The sequence below is a fragment of the Lithobates pipiens genome, unplaced genomic scaffold (genome assembly GCF_037356315.1).
Source record: "Lithobates pipiens isolate NorthernLeopardFrog02 unplaced genomic scaffold, aLitPip1_a1.2 Scaffold_19, whole genome shotgun sequence".
NCBI lineage: Eukaryota > Metazoa > Chordata > Amphibia > Anura > Ranidae > Lithobates > Lithobates pipiens.
The window spans coordinates 143,767,671-143,789,670 of NW_027507764.1; the positions used below are offsets into that span (position 1 = coordinate 143,767,671).

At 45.6% G+C, this 22,000-nt stretch overlaps 1 protein-coding gene across 2 annotated transcripts in view; it reads right to left on the reverse strand.

Annotated features, from left to right (window-relative positions):
* CPVL (carboxypeptidase vitellogenic like) overlaps positions 1–16,753 on the reverse strand; it is a 159,367-nt gene extending 142,614 nt beyond the window's left edge. Inside the window, exons 1-3 of one of the 2 annotated variants that reach the window (XM_077491358.1) lie at positions 16,584–16,753; positions 7,665–7,870; positions 6,029–6,147 (exon numbers count right to left, since the gene is read on the reverse strand). In XM_077491358.1, coding sequence (XP_077347484.1) covers positions 6,029–6,147; positions 7,665–7,854 — 309 coding nt within the window. In that variant the 5' untranslated portion in view covers positions 7,855–7,870; positions 16,584–16,753. The remainder of the gene's footprint in view (positions 1–6,028; positions 6,148–7,664; positions 7,871–16,583) is intronic. The other variant, XM_077491357.1, reaches the window with a different exon arrangement.
* Positions 16,754–22,000: the final 5,247 nt, after the last annotated feature.

The window sequence follows — 22,000 nt, forward strand, 5'->3', positions numbered from 1 at the left end:
TATGCCCGAGCTGATAGACCCAGGGGCTAAGGTAGGCAAGGGGAAGCAGAACTGGGAGTTGTGGAGGATACTGGACATTTTTTCATGAACCATGGAGGGTCATCAAGGTATTTTTAACCTTCGGAAATGAAACAGCCGGCTTTTTCCAGGCCCTTGCTATTGTGAGTTTTAGCTGCGATAAATAGGTATGTGGCTAGTTTCTGCTGGTGAGAGAAGAGACCTGGGATCGGGGGGGGATGGAGCAATGCAAAATTTGGGGTCCTTACAGAAAGGTACGTGAAAGAGGGAATCTCCTCGCTGACTCCGGAAGCATCCATTACCACAGGATGAGTTTGACTTGACGATGCTGACTTGGACCCAGTACCAGCATAGAAGAACCTTATAGGCTGCCTCCAACGTGTCTGTGTTAAGAGTTTCGCTATGCTGAACCAGGCTTTACTCCAGTCTGCAAGGTGTATGGGGACAGGTCACATTCCCATTCAAGCATATGAGAGGTTAGTGGAGGTGCCACCGGCGGTGAGCGAGGAGTAGATCATGGAGATGGTGCCGTGAGTGCCTAGGCTATGCTGGCAGGTGCATTCAAAGGCAGTCATTTGATATGGGAAGGAGTCAAGCCGTCGGAGGGAAGTTATCCAGTGTCGCAGCCGAATGTAATGAAGAATTGGCTGCGCTTCGTGGGTATTCTCGGATCAAGGATCACGTGGGAAAAGCGCGGGAATCAAGAAAGTAATGAGCCTGTTAAAACCAACCCATGGGCGGGCCACCACGAGAAGATGTGAGGTTGTTCCGAGCCAGGTGGGACATAGGGTTATCCGGGAGAGGGTGTAGCAGCAGTAATGGAGACAAGAGTTTGCCAAAATACCGTCCCATAGTTTCACACTTTGTGTCAAGAGAGCCATTAGTGAGATGTATGCAAGTGTGAGTGCAGCTCCACCTCCCCTTTTTAATTAGACAACGTTGTCTTATTTTTAAATTGTTTGTGGATTGTTAATACGGTCTCTGCTCGTGGTGTAGGTTTATTAAAATGGTTCTTTTTGCTATGAATTAAATTTTATATTTTGTATAATTAAGCAACGGGTCTCTCGCTGCTCTTCTTGAGTGAATCTTTTCTCCCTGTTTTTTCTGATATGCTATAAGAATAGGAGAGTCACTGTTTCTTGTTGCTTTGACCCAGAATTAAGTTGCTGATTAGTTAAATGATGATTTTTCTGTAATAAAATAAATTTGGTTGATCCGGGCACTAAATTCAATTTTGTTTGAGATTTGTGTCACGAGGGGGCTGACAGAATGAGGTCTTAGCAGGACAATTTTCAAAAGCACATCTAGATCTAACATGCTGCTCAGTGAAGCCAACTACACAACAAGCTAAAGAGGAGTACACCATATTCAAAGACAAAAATGTTACATCTAAACCGGCAGCTGGTGCTCAAAATTTGTTGAGGGTGTACAAACCAAACAAAAAAAAAAACCCCATGAACTAGAACCCCCCTGTGCCTCATCAATCGCCCCCACTGTGCCCCCCATCAAATGCTGCCAGTGTGCCCCCTGCCAGCCATCTGCACTTACCCTGTCTTGGTGGGACAACTCCTCGATGTCCTGATAGGCGTCCAATCACAGTGCCTGTCATTTCAGCCAATCAGGTGACAGGTAAGAGATCCGAGCCCCTGATTGGAGAGGTGGTTTAGTGTTAGGAAAGAGAATATTTTATTCGCTTTTCTAATAAAGCCGAGTGACCTGCGAGAGCCCAGCATGGCGCTCACAGGTCAGCTTTTTACGCCCATTAGAGCCTAGGTGGGGCCTTGAATAGGGGGTGGCAGTGGCGGCCATAGATGGATTGCAATGCATGAATCTAATGGTGCTAGAGGGGGCGGTGCCCGTATGGATGCACCACCACTGCTGAGCACTTAACATCTGCACCTGGTTACTCCCATAGCAAAAACCTTCTAGTTGCCATTATTTCACATAAATGGACCTGAATCTGAGCAATTACTACCCTCCAATTGTACTTCAGACACACATGGGAAAGTATACAGCATGGGATCATGTGAAAAGGGGCTTCAGCCCTACCCAGGTACAGGAAGAAAAAAGATTTAGGAAGATCTACAAGGGTTTGCATAGAGGATGATAAAAGTTGCAATTCATGCATGGACTTTTACTTTGTTCCCTGGACAGTATTAAGGCGGTACCAACTAAAGTGCACTGCTGGCTAAAGTCAATGAACCCCCCGCCTCAAAAAACCTTTGTATTAACTTTTTTTGTTTTGGATAGGAGAAGGGGAGAAGTGGAGAAGGGGTATAACCTGTCAGGTTTTAATCTCTATCCCCGTCCTCATTAGGGAGATTCACCCTCTCTTTGTCCTGTTTATGGTCCTAAATTTTGGGCTGACAACAGAACAAGATTAGAGGACAAATCTTCCAACGGGGCAGTTAGTACTAGTGACATCCCAGAATTCCCTCGTTGCGGTTTTGGCTGTGGGACAGGAAGTTAACCTATTCACACCGGTGCCTCCTGGCCTTTAAGAGGTTTATGACTCCAGGAGGCATGGCGGGGCTTAAGAGCATGTGACCGCCATGATTCACTATCACATGATCTGACAGCAATTCAAACAAATACGTGGCCTCTCTGTACCAAGGATCAGACACAGAGACTGCATATTTGCATTTGGCCAATGCCAAGGGGTTAAGAGAAATCTCCCCAAATGGACAGAAGTGGCCTTAGTTCTACTTTAAGCCTTCAGAACTCAAGGTTTTAAAATGGTTTGTTTGCACGTTATAAAGATTGCCCCTCGATCCTGCTAGTTTTTCATAGAATCTGACTTCCTGTTAAAGGGGGGACAATGCTAGATCACTGGCTTGCAATGTAGTGGTAGCATTGTGCTCCTTCGCTGAATCTACAGGCAACCGTGCAGATGCACAAAGTGCCTGGTATTTCCAGTATCGTCACCACGATCCTACAATCTGGAGAGACAGTAGCTGGCTAAACCGCATGGATTTTCTCAGGGTTCCCCTAAGGAAGTCACGTGATTGGTGACAACGCATCGGGAGGAGCCAGGTGACGTCACTTTCAGTTGTGGTCAAAGGCAGAAGTTCACTTATTTGCTCCTTTGTGAAATTTGGAGATTGCCATATGTGGAATATTGCAATTTTAAAGTTAATGTAAACACCATTCATGAAATTTGAGGCACATGTTGTGAGGATTTACTTATCTCTCACCAAAGCACTGTCCCATGTCTTTCTGCTGTTTGGTTCCTCTGTTATCAGCATAACTTCTGACAAGTTCTCTAGCAACAGAGATAAAACCAGCCTGAAATTTGTGTTGGGGTGGGTGCTACAAATAGATTAGCAGAGTGCTTCTCTTGTCACAGCTTTACAAGCCTCCGCTTATAGGGGGGGGGGGGGGGGGGTGCCTTTCCTCCAATCAGCTGTCGCACAGTGTATGCCAAGAATCCCTCCTACTGCTGAATGAAGAAGTAAAAATTCTAAAGAATATATTAAGCTGAAGATAGCAGATAAACATGTAAAGCTTATGTAGGGAGATTTGTTTAATCTCTGTGTAGAATCTGAGGATGTTCACTTCACTGGGTATAGAACAGGGTTTACATCCACTTTAACTGTAAGCTACCACTACGTCAATAAACATCATCCATAAAGTATTTCACTATGGTAGTTTTTTATCGTTGCAGATTGCGATTGTCTGGCAAGAGGAGAATCCATTTAACAATTTGCCGCCCACCCTCTCTCAAATGACAAGGGACAGTGCGGCTCTCGTTCTCGGTGGACATCATGACGGCACCCCAGAACGGTTGTGCAGGAGCAAGCAGCATGTCGAATGTGAATTGGGAGCAGGCAAGTTAAATTTGGTGTTATTGCTCCCACTCTCTCATACTGATCACTGGAAGTTCAACATAGAACCTCATGGCAAAGAACTCTGAGGATCTGAAAAAAAAAAAAAAAAAGGAATTGTTGCTCTTCATAAAGATGGCCTAGGCCAGTGATGGCGAACCTTGGCACCCCAGATGTTTTGGAACTACATTTCCCATGATGCTCAACTACACTGCAGAGTGCATGAGCATCATGGGAAATGTAGTTCCATAACATCTGGGGTGCCAAGGTTCGCCATCACTGGCCTAGGCTATAAAGAAGATTGTCAAGACCCTGAAACTGAGCTGCAGCACAGTGGCCAAGACGATATAGCGGCTTAACAGGACAGGTTCCACTCGCAACAGGCCTCCCCGTGGTCGACCAAAGAAGTCAAGCACATGTGTAATATCCGGACGTTGTCTTTGGGGAAATAGACGTATGAATGCTGCCAACATTGCTGCAGAGGTTGAAGGGGTCAGCCTGTCCGTGCTCAGACTATACGCCGCACACTGCATCAAATTGGTCTGCATGGCTGTCGCCCAAGAAGGAAGCCTCTTCTAAAGCTGATGCACAAGAAAGCCTGCAGACAGACAGTCAGTTTGCTGAAAAAAAGACTAAGGACATGGGATTACTGGAATCATGTCCTGTGGTCTGATGAGACCAAGATAAACTTATTTGGTTCAGATGGCGTCAAGTGTGTGGTGGCAACAAAGTGAGGAGTACAAAGAAATGTGTCTTGCCTGCAGTCAAGCATGGTGGTGGGAGTGTCATGGTCTGGGGCTACATGAGTGCTACCAGCACTTGGGAGCTACAATTCATTGAGGGAACCATAAATGCCAACATGTACTGTGACATACTGAAGCAGATCATGAGCCCCTCCCTTCGGAGACTGGGCCACAGGCGAGTATTCCAAAATGATAAAGACCCAAAACACACCTCCAAGACAACCACCTTGCTAAAGAAGCTGAGGGTGAAAAGGTGATGGACTGGCCAAGCATATCTCCAGACCTAAACCCTATTGAGCATCTGTGGGGCATCCTCAAAAATGGAAGGTGGAGGAGCGCAAGGTCTCCAACATCCACCAGCTCCGTGATGTCGTCATGGAGGATTCCAGTGGAAAAACTTTGAACTCTGGTGAACTCCATGCCCAAGAGGGTTAAAGCAGTGCTGAGGAAAAAAAAAAAAAAGTGGCCACACAAAATAGACACTTTGGGCCCAATTTAGACATTTTCACTTAGGGGTGTACTCACTTTTTGCCAGGGGTTTAGACATTAATGTCTGTGTGTTGAGTTATTTTGAGGGGACAGCAAATTCACACTGTTATACAAGCTGTACACTCACTACTTTACATTGTAGCAAAGTGTAATTTCTTCAGTGTTGTCACATAAAAAAAATAGAATAAAATATTTACAACAAATGTGAGGGGTGTACTCACTTTTGTGAGATACTGTATAGGATTTACAGCACTGGAAGTTGATTCCCCACTTTCTAACAGGATACAGCATGCAAGAAACTGTTTGACTGCACTTATTTTTTGGATTATTTATTTAATCAAGATTGTAAGCTCCTTGAGGGCAGGGACTGATGTGAATGCACAATGTAGATGTAAAGCGCTGCGTAAAATGAAGGCACTATACAAGTACCTAAAATATAAAAAAAAAATGTATATGTATATATATATATATCTGGTGGACTTTGAACTTATGATTTACAGCACTGGAAAATGGTTTCACAACCCATTATTAAATATATAAAACAAAACATTATTTGTTTTGGACATATATTTAAGGTTGCATTATCATCCTATATCTGCAGGATTGGTTATTTGTTATTTTTAGCACTGGAAATTGGTACACTGCCCAGCAGGGCAATTTATTCTTTGCATACAGATTTATATTATGTGTTTTTTATCCACATTTAATGGATCACTGGTATTGAACTTTAGGACTTCAGAAGAGATTGAAAGTTATTTTATTTGAAGTTAGCGCTACACTATTATTTTAACACTTGTAGGTACACATTGAAGCGATGGCAGCTTCTTTATATTTCCATATCCTTTTATCTCGGTTTTCTATATAGTTTATAAAATTCCCTATTTTTCAAATGCTTGCTTATTGTGTGCAGAATTTACATAAAATGTAAAGCAACAGTATAGTTTGTGGTCATACCTGAGCAGGGAAGAACCAGAAGAAGAGGTTGCTGTCATAGGTCTTGTTCACGGTGAGGTATCCTGCATAACTCTTCACATTCACACCTGGAAGGTTTCCCACAAGGCTCAGCTCACGTGCTGAAAAAGAAGGTGGTTTATTGGAAATAAAAAAGGTAATGCTGAATAACACAGGATATAGGAACATAAAGGGGCTAAACGCCAGTAACAGTGCTATGGATGTTCCAGAAACGTCACTTTGTAAAGAAAATATAATGCTGTTTCGCTAACAAAACTTTAATTTCTTGCAGCCTCTTTTTTTCGCAAGGAAATCTATTTCACAGATTCTATAGACGTTTGAACTCCCTAAAAGCAAATACAAACATTAGCAGCACTAATTGGTCAACATTCAGATCAACAAATATAAAAAAGTCCTTCATTGACACTCTGCAAGTATAAAAGCTGTGAGCCTGTTCTCAATCTGGATTGAATAGAAGCAATAATGATGGTTCCCATCACCACACCTTTTGACAGACCCCCCAATGGGTAACAACTCACCAGATCACAACAAAAGCTGAGCATTGTATGAGAATATCCCTTTGTCTTGCGATCTGTTGAGTGACAAACTCTTCATCTATATCAACTCACCACCATGAAAGACACTCGCATAGCGTGATATTATGATCATTTTAATCCATAAAAACCCCTCTTAATACATTGCACTTACAAAGATAAAAGCATACAAAAGTGTGTCATATCCTCTAACAACATCAGACTGCAAGTGCAACTCTCACCACCCTTTCGTTGAAATGAAGCAGGCAGTTCCTGGGTTTAGGCACACACAATCACATCTGTACAGATCGATCGTGTGGTTATGCCCTCATTAAGGGCATGACCACGCAAATGATGTGTACAGACATGATTGTGCCTCTCAACGCGGGAACTGCCTGCTTCATTTCAACGAAAGGGTGGTGAGAGCTGCGAAGGACTTCATTAAAGGCGCGACAATGCGATTGATCTGTACAGAAGTGATTGTGCACCTCATCCCAGGAACTGCCTGCTTCGTTTCAAGGAAAGGGTGGTGAGAGTTGCGCTCGCAGTCTGATGTTATTAGAGGATATGACACGCTTTTATCTTTGTGAGTGCAATGTATTAAGAGGGTTTTTTTATGGATTAAAATGATCATAATATCACCCTATGAGAGTGTCTTTCATGGTGGCGAGTTGATATAGAAGAAGAGTTTGACATTCAACAGACCGCAAGACAAAAATATCATCATATTATGCTTGGCTTTTGCGGTGATCTAGCGAGTCGTTACCCATTGGGGGGGTCTGTCACAAGGTGTGGTGACGGGAATAGTCATTATTGCAACAATCTCTTGCCATTCAACCCAGATTGGGAACAGGCTCACAGCTTTTATACTCACGCGTGTCAGTGAAGAAGGACTTTTATATATGTTGGTCCAATGTTGAATGTTGACCAATTAGCGCTGCTTATGTTTGCATTTGCTTTTAGCACGTTCAAACATATGTGTATAGTATCTTTATTTGTCATAGTAGCAACTTTGGAGATATTGATACATGTGCGCTGGGAGGGATTATTTCATTGGTTCCAATTGTGCTTTTTATTTCACAGATTGTTTACTCCCCCCTCCTTACCTTCATCAATCTTCCCGCTTTCCAGGTATGGGGTAAGAAAGAGTGGCTCCCCAGGGTCCCCTCTAGTGGTGGGGGGAACTTTTACGCCATTAAACATCTGGCTGAAGGGACTCCTTGGATGCCACATATACACTTGTTCAAGACTCGCCAGAAGGGTCAAAAACCCCATGACATTGGGGAAAAGCTTCATCCTGAGTCCAGATGATCTGCAACAAAACAAAACCATGTGAACTATATACATTATCTGAGAATTCCACCTATAATTAGAACTGTCATTTAAAGGTAATGTATAGTAGGTTTCCCATGAGTGTGTATTTTATGTTAATGACGCAGGTGAGGATAGCTGTGCATGTTCTGCAAGATTAACATAACAGGTATCTCTAGATACCGGTAGTATGAAGCTACTGCCACCAAGTAGTTATTTTGCAAATTGTCCACGTGTTCCTTAGACCTTCCAAAAAGTGAAGGTGTGAGCTCTAGAGCAGTCAGTCATTCTTAAAAGGGGTTGTAAACCCTCGTGGTTTTTCACCTCAACGCATCCTATGCATTAAAATGAAAAAACTTCTGACACCGACAGGTCCCCTAGACCCCCCTGCCCCCGACACCCCCCCCCGCCCCCCATTTTACCCACCTGAGCCAGTTCGTTCCCTCAGTGGAGGAGATGTGCTCTTCCTCTCTGCCCATTGTCTCGGCTCTTGATTGGATAGATTGAGAGCAGCGGGAGTCAATGGCTGTGCTGCCATCAATCAAATCCAAGAGGCAGGCGCTGGGGCCGAGTCCTGCATTCTGTGTGAATGTACACAGATGCAGGACTCGAGAGCATGCCCGCATGGGTGTCCACCTTCTCCAAAACGTGGACACTCGATGCAGGGAGGAGCTACCAGCGCCGCTGAGGTACCCCAGAAGAGGAGGACTAGGGGCCACTCTGTGCAAAACAAACTGCACAATGGAGGCAAGTATGACTTTTTTTTTTTTTTTTTTTTATTATAAATAACAAAAAAGGAGGGTTTACAACCCCTTTAAACTCATTCTAAAGAAGATCCTCTTCTTTTTGGGTCCCCTGTAGGCAGTCTTGGCTCCCCCCTCCTTGCCGATTGCCCCCATAGCTGCACTCAGAAGGTTTTTTAACTTCATGCATTCTATGAAGATGAAGATGAAGACGAAGAAGAAGAAGAAGAAGAAGAAGAAGAAGAAGATGGAAAAAGCCAGCATTTTACCCCATTCACGCTAAAGGAATTTACAGAAATCAAACTTGCTTACAGGTAGTGCTTTTATCGTCTCTTCAGTCAAAATTCTTCTCCCTACCCGTCAGTGGTAACATACATCGAGCTGCGCATGCATGCCACGCCTCCTGATCTCATGATGATGTGAAATCAAGGCCCAGTCATTCAATGGCTGAAGTGACAGAACCCAGAAGAAAGATCAGGGGGAAGTCAGGAGCCCCTGGGATCCATAGGTCCCTAAAGGGCACATTATGACAGGCAAGCCTTTCATACCAGGCTAGTATGCAGTACATTATGACTTAAACCTGCAGGGGGGCATTTTTTTTAATGGGTTTATTACAGCTTTAAAAAGGAGGACTGGGGAGGTCTATAATTTTTTTTTATTTCTCAATTTTGCCCTCTGTGGTGCATTGATGAGATTTCTCCATGCAAAAGCTCGGGGACTGCTGATGGGGGCCGCCATCTTGGATGTAATGTCAGCAACCCCAATGGACCCAGAGCTGTCACTCAATTCCCCAACCCGTGGGCCTGTTTTCCGCGAGGGCTTTACTGTCAGAGGTGCAGCAGTGGACGAGCAGAGAGATTACATCGCTCAGCGCCCACATCACTGCTTTTCTGCCCTCACACCCGGGCGGCTACAATTTGAGGTGCGGTGGGCGAGCAGAGAGATGAAATCTCTCAGTGCCCGCCCCGCATCATAGCTGGTCTCCCTTACTCAGAACCCATCACCTGCCTGCCTCCATGCTCAATGGACCAGTGCTGCCACTAATGCAGCAACAATCCACAGCTGGTGACATGGCAAGTGACAAACTGCATATGGTGGCAAGCAACATGACAAATGACACACTCAGGGCTCACACCGATTCAACATTATGATGAGTTGAACTATTACATTGTAAGAATATAAATAATGCACATCAATCATCCTGACACCATATCAACCATGGTGCTATGATGGTTGAAGTGCTAACACCAGCCATTGCCTGCTAAAAATTGCATACACCAGCGTGCCAAACACCCACACCCCCGCTGGGCCTATGCAAAGTTTTCTTCCACGCAGCCGATCCCTGGTGCCAAAAATGTTGGGGACCGCTGCTCTATATAATTCCCCATCGCTCCTCCGACAGGTACATGAAAAAATATGTAGAAAGATAAAAAGGGAGGGTTTGGAGGAGCTGGGACAGTACATGCTGTTATTAGAGACTCACAAAAAGGGGGCAATGACATACAAGGAGGGACGGGGTGTACTGGGGAATTAACTATCATGGAGTAGTAACATTTTCTAGTATGCTCATATGCAGGCATACTGCAAGTGAATAACACACAAAACCCCTGTTCTTCCCCATGTGGGTAAACACAACCCTTACAAAGCATATGTCATAGTATGCCCTGTGTGAATAAGGCCTAAGCATTTAAAAGACTTGATTTTCCTGTACTTTTATCCATCATTTTTTAGGTTCAGTTTTGGCCCAGCTTCAGTTTGGATTTTGGTACTCATTAGGACCATATGAGCCAAGTCCCCCTTTCCCCAGCCATGTGTCTGCAAGATGTTAATGACAGAAGCCCTGAGAATCACCTGACCCAGTTACAGTACATGGTCTCATCCTATGGAGGTCAGCAACTTCCTTCAGCCGATATGCTTAGTGATCTCCTATCAGGCCTCCTCCACACTAACCACAGGAAATCGCCATCTGTACGAACACCAATTTTCACTTCTCCATACTTGGCATACTTTAAATTGCTCAACCTTTTCAACACAGGGGAACCCTTGAAATAACTTTCTGGTCTCAGGGAACCACAGATAAAAAAAAATAAAAAAATATGACTACCGTATTTATCGGCGTATAACACGCACCTTTTCCCCACCTTAAAATCGGAGAAAATCGTGGGTGCGTGTTATTCGCCAATCCCTGCCGATTCTGAACAAAGGAGCAAGCAGAGCCGAGATACAGAAAGCCGAGTGTACTTTGGCTAGACTCGGCTCTTCTCGCAGTCCCGCCCCTGACTGAGCAGAGCCGAGTCTAGCTGAAGTACACTCGGCTCCGCTCACTCCTCTCCACTCAGTCGGCGGCAATTTTAAATCAGGGCAATGCAACTAGACTAGCAATGGCTGCAGATGGACACTGGACAAGGCTGCAATGATGGACATCGATAAGGCTGCATTGATGGGCATTTAAATGCAAGTTTTTTTTCCTTAATATTCCCTCATAAACTTGGGGTGCAGGTTATATGCCGATAAATACGGTATAGCCACCACTCAAGATACATTAGTGTGATGGTCAGTGGGAGGACTGATCCGTGGTCATTAGGAAGAATTTACCCCTTACAGATAGCAAAAGAGATCAATAGTGTCAGTGGGAACTTATCTGAGAGGCAGAAATTGCTTAAGGAACCCATAGCAACCTCTGGAGGAACACTAGTTGGGAAACCCTGGCCCTTTAGATCATCCTCACAAACTATGGCATTTCGCCAGGGTGACATTCATAAAGACGATCTCCAGGTATGACATGTATTATTACGTTGGTTCAGCTTGGTAAAATGGAAGTCTGTATATACACCATACCTGGGGGGCTGCTAGGGAAGCTGACAATCCCTGTTGTAGACGACAATGATAGCCACAGTTTTCCAGTTCCTGTGCCAAGCAGCTTCCCTGTACACACTGACCTCATGGGGGTCGCTCTCTCTGCACTGCCACCATCTCCAGAACACCACACATTTTTTTTTTTCATAGAATTCAAGGCATTCCCTCATTGGATGAGGTGAAGATCTTTAGGTCACAACCTCTCCTGTCCACCTTCACCCCAAATAGAGAGAGATTCATCTTATTTGTCATGGTATCAGTGAAAGTGAACACAAGCCCCTAATTTGTCCCTGGGTCATCCCCAGAATAAATTAAATAGAAGGAAAATCTTCCAATGGGGACACCAGTTCTGGTGACAACCAGGGATTCTCTCACACTTCCTGTTTTGGCTATGGGACAGGAAATTAAGAGAAATCACCTAAAAGGGACACAGAAAAAAAACAAAACAAAAACACAAAACAGGAGGAGTTATAAACCTCCCTTTACACCACAGGTGGCAAACAAGGCCCGCGGGCCGAATCTGGCCCGCCAGGCATTGTCATGTGGCCCATACAGCAGCCTCCGGCCTCTACATCTTTTTCACCGCTTAGTTTTTCTCTTCCAGGTGTCCCAGACAACAAGGGAAAACATCCCCCCCCCCCTCAGTCCCACAAGCGGCGATGAATTGTATTAGCGCATGCGCGGCCGGTCAGTCTCCATGAGAACAAGAGTAAACATCTCCCCCTCCGTGCTGTCGCCACCTCTACCCCTGCCTCAGATGCCACTCTCTCTCCACCCCACCTTTGTCTCAGCCCCATCTCCGCCCTCTCGCTTCCCCAGTCCCTCCAGCAACATCGGCTTTTTTTAGCACAGTCAGCATAGTGGTAGAGCGATCTCTCTCTCTCTCTCTCTCTCTCTCTGAAGGGAGCTGCCTATACAGAGAGGTACCAGAGCTGGGCCAGGTAGGAAGGTAGACGAGAGCACAGCTGTGAGGAGACTTGGGGCGCCATCCTGCACTCTGTACTTAGCACACCCCTCACTCCCTGCACTCTGTACGTAGCTCACACCCCTGAATCTCTGTACGCAGCACACCCCTGAATTCATCCACACTGTACATAGCGCACCCCTGAATCCCTGCCCTCTGTATGCAGCATAATCCTGCACTCTGTATGTAGTGCGAACCAAATACAACAGCCCCTTTGAGGGCAACCACACTGCTAATGCGGCCCTCGACAAAATTGAGTTTGACACCCCTGCTTTACACAATCCCAATGAAAAAATAAAAATAAAATTTGCCTTTAGTTCCATTTTAAAATAGGATTTTTGATCAGATTTCAGTTTTCACCATGTAATCTCAGAATCTGATCAATAGGACCGTATTCCTGAACAAAGCATCTCAGTGCTGCCGATTGATACAAAACAAATCAGTAGTTTTCTCTCCTGGTTGGTTGATGCAGTTAGTGCACCTTTATAGAAAAAGATGTAAGGGTGAACTAACACCATACATCACCGCGCCCCTCCCCCCCCCCCCCCACCTCCTTGGTGTCTCCTGTACTTAATTTAAGACCCCTTTCACACCGAGGGCGTTTTGCAGGCACTATAGCGTTAGAAATAGCACCTGCAATCCGCCCTCAAACTGCTGCACCATTGTCGCCAGTGGCTTTCACACCGGAGCGGTGCGCTGGCAGGACGTCGGGAAAAGTCCTGCCAGCAGCTTCTTTGGAGCTGTGGAGGAGTGGTGTGTTTACCGCTCCTCCACCGCTGCTCCCCATTGAAATCAATGGGGCAGCGCTGCAATACCGCTGGCAAAACGCTGCTATTGCGAGCGGTTTTAACCCTTTCTCGGCCACTAGCGGGCAGTAAAAGCGCCCCGCTAGAGGCCGGAATGCGCTGCAAATCCAAACGGTAAAACGCAGGGTTTTGCTGCCGACGCTATGGGCATGGCAGTGTGAAAGCCCAGTTAGTTACTGAAATCCCTGCTCTTCTCCATCAGCGTTTCCTGCACATACCATATCAATTGATTGGTCAACGATCAACACTGACAGTGCTAACCAATCAGGATCGACATGGACTGTTCAGAGAGTACTGGCAGAGAAGGAGAAAAGAGAAAATTCAATTCCTCAAACTACTGGACCAGCTGTGTGAGAACTGACAGCTCAGCATCCCCGCAGGCAAGTACAAGGGGAACCTGAGGAGGTAGGGATGGTGTATGGCAGGGGTGCCCAACCGCTGGCCCGCTGATGTGGGTTCCCGACCCGCTATCCCCAAGCATCAGTGTGAAGAACAGAGCTAGCACTAGAGAAAGCAGAGCCAATGCTTCCTGTATAGCGCCGGCTCCTGTCACAAGAGGAGGGATACCAAATGTACTCCACCTGTGACACAAGCCAGCGTGATACAGGAAGCACACATCAATTTGGTTGGTTGGTCGCTGGCTGATTGCCAAGCTCAAACTTTCCAATCTCTTTGTATTCTTTTCACCTACATCGCCCTTCCAGTGCTCCTTGCTGCATAGACCAGTTATTAGTGGGGGCAGTGGCCATTGTTAATATATTGGTCAGGCAATGCACTGACATCTTTGCTGCCATAGTTCTATGTGTTCAGTGCGCCCCTGTACCTTTAAGGAGGGGTGGGCTCCTTCCAGGTCCATCTACCTTTCCATTAAAATGCATGTGCTCTCATTGTGGAGACTCACTGAAGTTCGAGTTAGGGACTACAGAAAACAAGGTGTCTTGATGGAGCCTGTAGCTTACGCGTGTACAGCGAGGGAAAAGAAATGAGCAATCTATAATAAATTTTAATAGTAGGTTTATTTTAACAGTGAGAGGCAGAACAAAAATATCTAGAAAATTGCAAAAGTTATAAATGGATTTGCATTTTAATAAGTTAAGTATGTGAACCCTTCACAAAACATGACTTAGTACTTGGTGGCAAAACCCTTGTTAAAAAAAAAAGGTCAGACGTTTCTTAAAGTGGTTGTAAACCCTTATAACACACTTTGACCTACAGGTAAGCCTAGATTAAGGCTTACCAGTAGGTCTAAGAACTATCTCCTAAACCTACACGGTTTAGGAGATATTTGCCGAAAGACAGGCACCGCTGTCTACGGCACATGCGCCGTAGACAGCGGCGCGCCGAGCACTGAGCGCGCCGCGGTCAACAGCGACATGCCGCTAGTGGCGGCTCCCGTGCGTTTACTTCCTCTTTCATTCCCTTTCATTCCCTGCAAAGGCAAAGCATAATGGACTACTATGCATCGCATAGTAGTCCATTATGTGTCACTTACCTGACACAGGAGCTAGCGATGTCACCACTGTCCCCTGTAGTCCGGCGCATCCATCTTTTCGGTGGGGTCTCGCAGCTCCGCGATGACATCATTCCTGCGCATGCGCACGGGAGCCAACACGTGCGGCAGCTCCGTTGTTGGAAATACCGCGCTCGGTGCGCCTGCGCGCCGCTGTCTACGGCGCATGCACCGTAGACAGCGGTGCCTGTCTTCGGCCAAATATCTCCTAAACCGTAAAGGTTTAGGAGATATTTCTTGGACCTACAGGTAAGCCTTAATCTAGGCTTACCTGTAGGTCAAAGTGGTTTGTAAGGGTTTACAACCACTTTAATGCATATTGTTAGACGGGTTAATTTGGTTGGTCGCTGGTTGGCAAGTTTGAGCTTGGAAATCTTTTTGTATTTGTTCAAGAATGATAAACCGGTACAAAAATTGGCAGACAACAGACAAATGTAGGCAAATATAGCTACATAGTAACGTCTTCCAGGTTATTCTTTGCTTCCAACCATGCGTGGTATCTATAGTATTTCCATATGATCACGAAGTATACTAACAAACATAATCAACCAATCATTCTAAAAAAAAAAAAAAAAAAATTAGCTACAAATACAGAGATGCCCTCACCTGAACCAATTTATCAATTAGCTTCGGGTTCAGGCATTGGCATCCCATAAGGAAAGTAGGAAGTAAAGCCTTGTGGCATCATAGCCGGTTTCCTACAGCGCATGCGGGAGCCGTGCTGTGCCTTGTGAATGGTCCCGTAGTCTTCTGTGAAGTGTCTCAGAAGACGGCGGGGCAAAGGCCACGGTTATCTGGGCCGGGAGCGGGTACCTGTCAAAACCAGGTACCCGCTAACCTCGCCCAAAAAAAAGTGCCAAAATATTGCAGTGGAGGAGGAGGAGGAGAGGATGCAAGCCAGCAAGCAGAACTTCCTCTCATGTCCCCCTTGATTGACAACTCCACCGTCCAAGGGTGTCTCCTTTGTGGTTTTGTCCACAGTGGAGACAGCCTAAAGCTGGCCATAAAAAAGGTAAGTTAGATAGCGGAATTCCCCACCCCCCAGCTGGGACCTTCTATTCCAACAGCAGGGCCCTCCTCTGTCTCAGATCACATGGATGCAGTGCAAATAATGTGCGGACTCCATCCAAATCGCACCCAATTCATGCAAACCGCTGCAGGCGTGTATGTTAGGTTAACAACACCCCAAAAATCGGTTCTCAAAACTCAGTGCAATTTGCATTTTTTTGGTGTGGATTCTGTGGTGCGATTGGAGCCACACAAAATTATGTCTCAAATCGCACTGCTGAAGAATTGCATGCGATTTGAACAGGAATGTGGGGAGATTCCTGTTCCAGATTGCATTCGAGTCCCACACAACAGAGTGTGAACCGGCAATGATACACCAATCAGCGGCTGCACTTGCTGATTGACAGATATTTCCCAGCATGTCCCTTGAAGCCAATGAAATGATCAGGGGCACGTGGATTGAAATCCCGCCAATCACAGCTGAACCAGACCAATTCCGATCCATCTACACCCAGCATAAGACAGGGAGCGTGTCACTGGTCAGATCACAAGTGAAAGTAAAGGGAAAATAGAAATCTAATGCAGCCACCACATCTAAGGATTGCTGAGCTGCAATACATGTTGTTTTGCTCTTTGCTACTGTTTTAAGTTTGCAATGAGAGTGTATTGTCTACTGTAATCTGATATGATTAGGCAGAGATGGGGGGACATCCTCCTGTACTGTGACTACAGTGTAATGTTACAGGAAGTGGCAGATGACTGTATGGGAACACACCGGAAGCAGCACAGCTCACCCTGTCCCAGCACACCATGTTGTCACCACTTACCTGCAGCCTGGCAGGGATAATCAGCGTGGATCACAGAGCACACAGCCGGCCATACACACAGAGGAAAGAGGAAGCCCTGCAGAGATCTCACTTCCCTAAATCTCCACACCGCCTGTCATATGATGAGCTGCACGTGAAGCCTGCTCAGCATTGTGCGGCCTGGCTTGCAATAAGTGAAACGTCCACCAGGTGGTGCTGCAGAGCTATGATTTATCTAGCACAGCTAGCTGGGAAGGCTCAGGGCCTGGGCTGATACAAAGCAGGGACACCCCTGACCTGTGCTGCCATAGCTCTTATGGGCACACAAGCATTCATTTAGTCATGCAGTTCTGTCACAAGGACACAAGGATCTGACTAATCCAGTTAACTCTTCTGCTACCAGTTTTGTATATTCCGTACAATTGTTTATTTAAAAAAAAAAAACTTTTTATGCTTGAAGATTATGTAAAACGCCCAAAACATTATGTATTTTCTGAAAGCTGAAACCCTAGAGAATAAGATAGCGGCAGCTCCATTCTTTTTTTAAATGTCAGCGCAATGGCTTATAAAGCATATAATTTAAGTAAAAGAAATACACTATAGTGATATTTAGGTAACACAAACGTATAGGAAGGAGCGACGTGCTGACGTCACCACGTTCGTCTCGGAGTGACGGGCTGCTATCGAGAGCCGGCCGGCTCGTTTATACTGCAATCTCTTATAGTTTTAACTGCAAGTGCAATACTTTCTTAAATAAAGTAACCTAGGATTTTACACTATGGAAGCTTTTATGTCTTTTTGGGGATCAATGGGCAACACGTGCCCCTGAAACATTACATTCTGTGAAGATGCTGGGATCACCATTCCATCTCTCAAAAGGCCCGGGCTGGGTATTAAGCCACAAGTGAGTGTGATCTCCTGTAATAGGATGTTATCAGCAGTTTTGGGCTGTGGTGTTTTTTAACAGTAAAAAAACCCCAAAACTAGTGGTTTCTAAGAGACGTTTTTCAGCTGTAAGGCCTCATGCACACTGTACGTTAAAATAACGTTATAAAAACGGCAGTAGCTTTGCAGTGAGTTTTTTTCAGCTTTTTTCAAAGTTTTTGCAATAATGTTTATTAGCGTTTTTTTAGCGTTTTTCTGTGTAAGCGTTTTATTTTTTTTGAAGAACATTTTTTTTTTTTTTTTTTCAATGGATCAAAAACGTTAAACGCTGGTGAGTAACGTTTTTGAGCATTTATCGATGTTTATCAGCGTTCAAGCGTTTTTACAGCTGAAAAACGTCTCTTAGAACCCACTAGTTTGGGAATTTTTTTTACTGCTCAAAAACACCACTGCCCAAAACTGCTGATAACAAGCCTATGTGTTCATGGATACATAGGATAACATGATGGAGAGTTTAATGACTAGAAAAAAACATCTAATGCCAAAAACAGCGGCTGTAAAAACGTCCAAAAAGGTCCAGTGCGCATAAGGCCTAAAAACATTCTAACGCTGATAAACGTTGATAAATGCTCAAAAATGTTGCTCACCAAAGAACGTTTTTGATCCATTAAATTTTATTTATTTATTTTTCTTCAAAAAAAAAAACAAAAAAACACTAAAAAAATGCTTACGTGGAAAAATGCTAAAAACGCTAATGAACTCTAAAAAATGATATTGCAAAAACGTTGAAAAGACTCAGTTAGACTTACCGGTGACGGTATTTCTAAGAGCCTTTCAGGACAACCCCGGAGAGAGTGTAGCTCCACCTTGCAATCAGGAAACACATGCCCACTTTAAAAACACCTCCTCCTCCTCCATGGCTTCAGTTATTGTGGCCTTCCGACGCTGGAAAACAAAGCACAGAAAGCACAACACCATGGTAGAACTTAATACATTTACTAAGCATAACCTAGGGAGGGAAGTAACGGTTGTCCTGAAAGGCTCTTAGAAATACCGTCACCGGTAAGTCTAACTGAGTCTTTCTCAAATCGCCTTTCAGGACAACCCCGGAGAGGATAACCGAGAAACTTACCCTAGGGCGGGACTACTGCCTGCAGTACCTTCCTGCCGAAGGCCTGATCTGCTGCAGACAGTAGATCTAACCGGTAATGCCGGAGAAATGTCGAATAACTGGACCAAGTGGCAGCCTTGCAGATTTGTTCAGGCGTGGCACCGGCCCTTTCAGCCCAGGAAACTGCCGTGGATCTAGTAGAGTGGGCAGCAATACCTGAGGGAGGTATTTCTCCTTTTGCTTTATAGGCTTCTGTTATAGCCAACTTAAGCCACCTACCCAGCGTACTTTTAGAAGCTTTCTCCCCCTTGCGTGATCCAGAAAATATCACAAAGAGGGCGTTTGATTTTCTAAATTCTTTAGTAACTTTCAGAAACTGTAAAAGACATCTTCTCACATCCAATGTGTGAAAAACTTCCTCTCCTGCATTTACTGGGCTTGCAGAGAATGTAGGTAACACTATTTCCTGTGATCGATGGAAAGTTGAGGATACTTTCGGTAGGAATGCTGGATCCGTCCTCAGTACCACCCTGTCCTGATAAATTCTAAGGAAGGGTTCTGTAATAGCTAGAGCTTGGAGCTCGCTGACTCTCCTGGCCGAGGTGATGGCCACCAAAAAGATTGTTTTTAAAACCACCTTCTGCAAAGAAGCTTCCTGTAAGGGTTCAAACGGTGCTCCCGAGAGACCCTGTAAAACTGTAGACAAATCCCAACTGGGAAAGTCTTTAAGGGCTACTGGTCTATTTCGAGCAAGAGCCCTAAAAAATCTAGAAATTAAAGTTTCTTTAAAGTCTTTTCAAAGAAAACTGATAAGGCAGCCACCTGAGTCTTCAGGGTACTGGCTGCGAGACCCTTCTCCATTCCTTCATGGAGAAACTCCAAGACTGACACCGTGCTCTTGACCTTGAGTTCTCTAGAACTGCACCAGGAGTTGAACTTTTTCCAGACCTTCATGTAAATTGCCTGTGTAACTGCCTTCCTACTGGACAGCAGGGTCTTTACTACTTTATCTGAGAGACCTTTAGCCTTTAACAGGTCCTCCTCAGAAACCAGGCGGTTAGCTGCAGGAGTTCCACTTCTGGATGACTTACTGTCCCCTGGGATAACAGATCTTTTCTGAGTGGTAACCTCCATGGGGGCTTCGAGGCTAGGTTTCGAAGACCCGCGAACCAGGGTCTTTTTGGCCAAAAAGGAGTGACTAGTATTAAGTCTGTCCTTTCTTCCCTGAATTTCCTCAGTACTAGTGGAATTAGAGGAAAGGGGGGAAAGGCATAGCACAGCTGGTAATGCCAGGGGTGAGCGAATGCATCCAACCCTATTGCTGCATCTCCTCGGTGAAGAGAAAAGAATCTGTCCACCTTTGAGTTCTGCTGGCTGGCAAAAAGGTCTACCTGAGGAACCCCCCAGGCCTCGGAGATCATCAGGAACACTTCCTGATTCAGACTCCATTCTGCCTCTAGCAATTTGCGCCTGCTTAGGAGGTCCGCAAACAAATTCTGAGAGCCCTTCAGATGCACTGCCGATAGTGAGGCTGTGTTCTGTTCTGCCCAGGCTAACAACAGATTGGCCAGCTCCATCAAGCTCCTGCTTCTGGTTCCCCCTTGCTTCATAATGTAGGTAACCGCTGTTGTGTTGTCTGACAACACCTGAACATGGTGGCCTCTCAAACTCTGCTGAAATGCCACTAAACCCAGAAAGATCGCCTTCAACTCCCTCCAGTTGGATGATCTTTGAGCTTCCTGTTTGGACCAGACCCCCTGAGATGTCTGACCATCCAGATGGGCTCCCCAGCCCCAGGCACTTGCGTCTGTAGTAAGGCGCTTGTCCACAGGAAAGGTCCACACCAGGCCCCTTGAGAGGTTTGCCTGGTCTCTCCACCACCAAAGAGCCCTTTTCGTCTTTGACGAAATTTTTAGCTGTTTTTCCAAAGGATCCTGATGGGACCAGCTTGACAGAACCTCCCTCTGAAGGGGTCTGGAATGGAACCTGGCCCACTGAACAGCCGGGATTGCTGCCGTAAGCAGGCCCAGAACTGCCATAGCCATCCTGACTGAGACTGTCTGGTTGCTCTGTATCCGCTGTACAGCTAGCTGTAACTTTTCCTGTTTTTCCAACGGCAGGAAAACTTTCTGGAGAATCGAATTTAATGTATACCCCAGAAATTTCATTTCCTGTGAGGGGGTCAGGATTGACTTCTCTAGGTTTAGAAGCCATCCCAGGCCCTCGAGGTGAGACTGGGCCCTCTGGAGATTGACTAGGACCTGCTCCCTGGAGTCTGCAAAAAACAAAAGGTCGTCCAGATAAGGAACAACTGGAATCCCCTTCAATTTCAGGGGTTCCAAAGCCTCTGCCATAATCTTCGTAAAGACCCTGGGAGAGGACGAGAGTCCGAACGGCAGAGCCCTGAATTGGAGGTGCCATACCGAACTCCCTACCTTCAATGCCAGGCGCAGGAACTGCTGCGATGCCTGATGAATTGGTATATGAAGGTAGGCATCCCTTAGGTCCAGGGATGCCATGAAGCATTCTGGGGTCAACAGCTTTGTGATGGAGAAAATTGTATCCATCCTGAAATGTTTGTACCGAATGAACCTGTTCAGGAATTTCAGATTCAGGATTAGACGGTACTTCCCTGAGGGTTTTTTCACCAGAAAAATATGTGAATAAAAACCCCCGCCCTGCTGGTTTACTGGGACTTGAATCAGAACCTCTTGCTGTATCAGCTTCATTGCAGAGGCCTTCTCCTGATCCCTTGGCAATGTTGTCACATAAAACCTGCTCGGGGGTAGTTCTGAAAACTCCAACCTGTACCCCTGATCGACAACGCTCTTCACGAACAGATTTGGAGACAGCCTGTCCCATTGTTCGCGAAAAGCTGACAGTCTCCCCCCCACTGGGGAGATATTGTCACTTGTTCTTAGGGGACTGCTCTGGGGGAGATCTAAAGAGGACTCCACCCCTGCCTTTGCCCTTCTGTGAACCCCATCTGCTCTTGTGCTCCTGGTCTTTTTTATGGGACTGCTGAAAAGCACGAAAATTCTTTTTAGCAATCTGCTTTTTCTTAACTGGAAAAGCCTTCTTTTTATCGGCTGTTCTATCCAGCACAGACTCTAAATCAGGACCAAAGAGCAAGTCACCCGAGAAGGGAAGACCACACAGCTTGACCTTAGAGGCAGTGTCCCCAGACCATGTTTTCAGCCAAACTGCTCTCCTGGCTGAATTTACAAGAGCCGAAGACCTAGCGGCCAGTTTAACTGATTCTGCTGATGCATCCGCCATGTATTTGACTGCAATCAGGATCAGTGGAAAGGACTCTAAGAGATCCTTGCGGGGTGTCCCCGCCTCAATATGGCTCTTCAGCTTCTCTACCCAACATTCCAGATTCCTGGCCACCACCGTAGCTGCCATTGCTGGTTTTAGACTGACTGACGCAGCATCCCAA